Source organism: Silurus meridionalis, chromosome 5 (genome assembly GCF_014805685.1).
Source record: "Silurus meridionalis isolate SWU-2019-XX chromosome 5, ASM1480568v1, whole genome shotgun sequence".
Lineage (NCBI taxonomy): Eukaryota > Metazoa > Chordata > Actinopteri > Siluriformes > Siluridae > Silurus > Silurus meridionalis.
Genome location: NC_060888.1, coordinates 28634269 through 28639268, shown reverse-complemented (window position 1 = coordinate 28639268; position 5000 = coordinate 28634269). Strand labels below are relative to the sequence as shown.

General features: G+C 46.2%; 2 protein-coding genes across 3 annotated transcripts in view; one reads left to right on the top strand and one right to left on the bottom strand.

Annotated features, from left to right (window-relative positions):
- The window catches only part of znf276 (zinc finger protein 276), a 5602-nt gene extending 1678 nt beyond the window's left edge, over window positions 1-3924 (top strand). Inside the window, 10 exon segments of the mRNA XM_046849739.1 lie at window positions 602-648; window positions 853-954; window positions 957-1136; window positions 1274-1340; window positions 1403-1480; window positions 1597-1701; window positions 1800-1875; window positions 2207-2324; window positions 2527-2626; window positions 2716-3924. Of these exon segments, the coding sequence (XP_046705695.1) occupies window positions 602-648; window positions 853-954; window positions 957-1136; window positions 1274-1340; window positions 1403-1480; window positions 1597-1701; window positions 1800-1875; window positions 2207-2324; window positions 2527-2626; window positions 2716-2917 (1075 nt within the window). The 3' untranslated portion in view covers window positions 2918-3924.
- Window positions 3132-5000, bottom strand: part of LOC124386096 (Fanconi anemia group A protein) — an 18565-nt gene continuing 16696 nt past the window's right edge. For both annotated transcript variants that reach the window (XM_046849726.1, XM_046849727.1), the window contains 5 exons: window positions 4704-4824; window positions 4538-4619; window positions 4297-4444; window positions 4127-4210; window positions 3132-3385 (listed from right to left, as the gene is read on the bottom strand). In XM_046849726.1, coding sequence (XP_046705682.1) covers window positions 3305-3385; window positions 4127-4210; window positions 4297-4444; window positions 4538-4619; window positions 4704-4824 — 516 coding nt within the window. In that variant the 3' untranslated portion in view covers window positions 3132-3304. The remainder of the gene's footprint in view (window positions 3386-4126; window positions 4211-4296; window positions 4445-4537; window positions 4620-4703; window positions 4825-5000) is intronic.

Genomic DNA, 5000 nt, shown 5'->3' with positions numbered 1-5000 from the left:
CTCACACAGTCACCCAACACCGTCACCGAGAGATAAATACTCACACCGTCACCCAACACCGTCACCAAGAGATACTCACACTGTCACCCAACACCGTCACCAAGAGATACACTCACACAGTCACCCAACACCGTCACCAAGAGATACACACACACTGTCACCCAACACCGTCACCAAGAGATAAATACACTCATACCGTCACCCAACACCACCACCAAGAGATAAATACACTTACACAGTCACCCAACACCATCACCAAGAGATAAATACACTGTCACCCAACACCGTCACCAAGAGATAAATACACTCACACTGTCACCCAACACCACCACCAAGAGGTAAATACACTCACACTGTCACCCAACATCACCAAGAGGTAAATACACTCACACTGTCACCCAACACCATCACCAAGAGATACACTTACACTGTCACCCAACACCGTCACCAAGAGATACACTCACACAGTCACCCAACCCTGTCACTGAGAGATAAACTCGCACCGTCACCCAACAGTCACCAAGCAGTAAATACACTCAACACACAGTCTCACACGGTAAACAGGAAAGCGATGTTTATTGATGTTTTTATTGTTTCTCAGGTGCAGTTCAACACTGACACCATTCACAGATGAAACAGATCAGTCCTGTAAGTGTTCAACACACACACACACACGCACACACACACACACACACACACACACACACACACACACACACACACACACACACACACACAGGGCTGCCTTCTTGTTTTTTTTGTGTTCTGGATGGGAAATAATCAGTGTTCAGGATGATGAAGGTGAGGACGTTGGTGTTTGAGTGTAACCTGAAACCTCTCCACCTCCTGTAGCTCCACCCATCACCTTAGACCCTCAGTGTCTGCTGCGCTTAGTGTCGTGGACTCATGAGCACGCAGCGAGCTGCAGCTTCCCTCCCGGCCTGCAGGAGGTGATGGGGAGAGGTGTGGAGGTGTTGTGAAGGTGGTGTGGCGCTGTGGGGATGGACACTCCTACACCATGGACACGGGCGTGTGGGAGAGACATAGGGACAACACACACCCACATAACCACCAACCAGTCACAAGCAGAGAAGAAAACTCCACCCACAGTCGCGTCCACGGCGAGGAGCCAGATGGTGAGACTGAAATAAGCTTACACCCTTCTCTATAAGGACGAGTGAGAAAAGAGGAGTGTAAAACGAATCCCCTCTGAGTAGCGCTGCTGTGTCTCTTAGTGTCCTACAGCCACCGTATTTATTCCCTTCACCATCAGGTGCTCAGTGCAGAGACCAGATCCCATCACCTGCTCAGCATCTAGAGGACAGCGAGGTGTCTGAGAGGTGAGATCACACACACACACACACACAGTTCTGATCAGTGTATAATGTGTGTCTTTGTGCAGGAATTTCTCCAGCGAGGAAGAGGAAGAGACGAGGAAGAGCAGCTCAGAGGACAGTACACGTGCTCCAACAGACAAACAGTGAGACGGATACACACCGTAAACCTGGACAGAGATGATAAAATATTGCAGCCTACACACCAGCGTGTGATCCAGTGAGTGTTGGATTAAACATCTCAGTTCTGTATGTTCCTCAGACTGAGCTCCAAGAAGATGAGTAAAGATGTGAAGAAACTGCAGCCTAAAGAGAGGAAGAAGCCTGGACCCAAACCTGGGTGGAAGAAGATCATCAAGTCAGAGCGGTATGTGCACACACACACACACACACAGTGTAGCCCCAGACAATCAGTATGGAATATAAAATTGTGTGTGTGTGTGTGTGTGTGTGTGTGGTTTTCAGAGAGGAGCTGCCCACCATCTATAAATGTCCTCATCAGGGTTGTACAGCCGTGTACAGAGGAGTGGACGGCATGAAGGTCAACACACACACACACACACACACACACATCACAGAGCAGTGCAACACACTCAGAGGAAAGTGTTTTCTGCTCTCTTACACATACATTAGCGTTCCTTTCTCTTCTTTAATCCCAGACGTGAGATTATTACTGATGAGTAATAATGTGTCCGTCATTACAGTTCAGTGTTCTTTACAGCATGCCCCGCCCTCCAGCTGCTGATCCACAGAACAGCTCCGCCCCTCAAACAGGAAGTGAAATCCTCCCGCTTCCTGAGATGGGGATGTGATCAGGAATACACAACCTCACGTGTGTGTGTGTGTGTGTGTGTGTGTGTGTGTGTGTATAGAAGCATGTGAAGGAGCACCACGAGGAGGTGAGGGAGCGGCCCTGTCCTCATCCAGGCTGCAACAAAGTGTTCATGATCGACCGCTACCTGCAGAGACACGTCAAACTCATACATACAGGTGTGTGTGTGTGTGTGTGTGTGTTACTTATTGCTGAATATATACTGTATATATTTGATTTTTTAACTGGAAATGAACAAAAATAAAACCTTGTCTCACAGAGTGGTTATTATAGTGCTGCAAGTGCTTTGCCAACAAGGTGTGTGTGTGTGTGTGTGTGTGTGTGTGTGTGTGTGTGTGTGTGTGTGTGTGCGCACTTCAGAGGTCAGGAATTATATCTGTGATCAGTGTGGTCGGACGTTTAAACAGAGAAAACACCTGTCTGTGCACCAGATGAGACACTCTGGAGCAAAACCACTGCAGTGAGTCTCTCTCACACACACACACACACACACACACACACCTAATAACCTCCAGAACTCTAGTCCAACTGTGTGTGTGTGTGTTGCAGGTGTGAAGTGTGTGGATTTCAGTGTCGGCAGAGGGCATCTCTGAAGTATCACATGACCAAGCACAAGGCGGAGGCGGAGCTTGAGTTTGCGTGTAGCGTGTGCGAGAGACGCTTTGAGAAAGCACACAACCTGAACGTCCACATGAGCATGGTGCACCCACTGTTACAGGAACACAACACAAACACCATCGACACCAGCTGAGAGCTGTATGGCCTGAACACACACACACACACACACACACACACACGCACAGAGTTGAATTGTAACTTTCAGTACAGACACAGTGACAGTCAGATCAAATCAGAAGTCCCTACACATGTAGCATGTTCAGGTGTGTGTAAGTACATATGAACCCAGTGTGACATGTGACCCATCAGGGAACAAGCAGCATTTTAATCCACTCTACAGCCCAAACTGACCTTTATCACTGTTTTATTGCATTTCATCATGGTACAGAACACAGTCCAGTCCGTTTACTTCCTGTTTCCTGTTGCGCCCGTGTGCAATGCCTTTGTGTGCCCTATTCAAATCACATCTCTATAAATTACCCAGAATCCTCCTGCAGTGAGTCCAGACACAGTGCTCTCATCACGAGAGGTCCTTGGTGTTCATCAGAGCTGAGAGAGCAGCTGCCACCTCGGGGTCAAGCTCCATACACTCCGCCTCCACCTGAGAGGGAGAGATTTCACACACACTTCAACTTCCCCCGAAGTCAATACATCAATACTTATTTGCTAATAAGCTGGAGGTATAAAATCAGGGTTTCCAGGTGATCCAGAAATCCTGAAATATTCCTCACTAACCTAAATCAGCACCATTGTATGAGCTTGTTAAACGTACCTCTGATTAGTATTACTGAGGTCATTAATATAACGTATATCATTTACAGACCCGCAGACCAGAAAATAAATAAATAAACCTGACAAACTGCTGAAGGAAAAAAACATGAACCTGGCAACATGTAATATGGATTATTATTATCACAGTTATTTATTTATTTCTACACTAACTCCTGTAAGACACATGTAATAGCACAACTTGAAGAAGTGCACAAGGAAATAAAGCAAGATGGGAATAGGACAGAGGAAGAGAGTGCGTGTGTGTGTGTGTGTGTGTGTGTGTGTGAGGTTGTAATCAAATTCTTGTTTATTATTATGATCAGTGTATATTGAGGCAAATGTTTTGTAATAAACTGACACAACCCGTCATGTTTGTGTGAGTTACTCTGATTGGTTGATAATAATCAACCTGCATGGTTTAACTCTCACCTGCTGCTCCTGTACGTCTCACCGTCTCACACTTATAATGACAAATATCATTTCTGCACAGTTTTGGTATCAGGAACAGTAGTATTACATATGGGACTGGTTTCAAAGTTTTATAGTGGCATCATGACACACACATGTATACCTGTTTTATTTGTGTGTGTGTGATGGAGCCTGGGCGAGTTAAAGAGATGCTCTTCAGAACAATGTGCTGCGCTCCAGACAGGATCTGAAACACAGAAATAAAGTATGTATAATATTGTCACACTAGTATATGGTGCTGTGTGTGTGTGTGTGTGTGTGTGTGAGAGAAACCTGCTGCAGTGTGCCAGTCATGACATCTGCACTGTGTCCAAATAGGAAGAGCTTCATCAGTGCGCTGTATGACATCGCAGCATGGAGGAGGAACCCTGGGGTCACCATCACTCTACTCAACACACTCGCATCAACATCCACTAACACACTACACACACACACACACACACACACACACAGAAACTTGAGGTTACTAACAGTAGGGTGTGATCTCATGATAGCATTTGGTAAGCTGCCTCACCTGAACAACGCAAATGGCATCAGCCGCACACACAGGTCTGTGGTTACCATGGAGACGACACTGTTGTAGGCACTAGACTCTCCTACGAGATGAATCAGTCACGTCATGGTGATTAGCGTGTAAGGTTTGCGCTGTGTTACGTAGTTAAGCAGTGGTTATAACTCACCTGAGCCATGCTCCATACTGCAACCTGATTGGTGGAACAGGGACAGCCAATCAGAAGAGTCCGCCAGCAGGGTAATGAGCTGAACACTCAGGATTTTAGCACGGCTCACACTCCGATCTCCCTGCAACACACACACTTTAATATACACAACACTACAAACACACACGATTACACATCCGTATACAACACTACAAACACACTTTAATATACACAACTCTACAAACACACACACACACTTTAATACACACAACACTACAAACACACGATTACACATCCGTATACAACTCTACAAACACA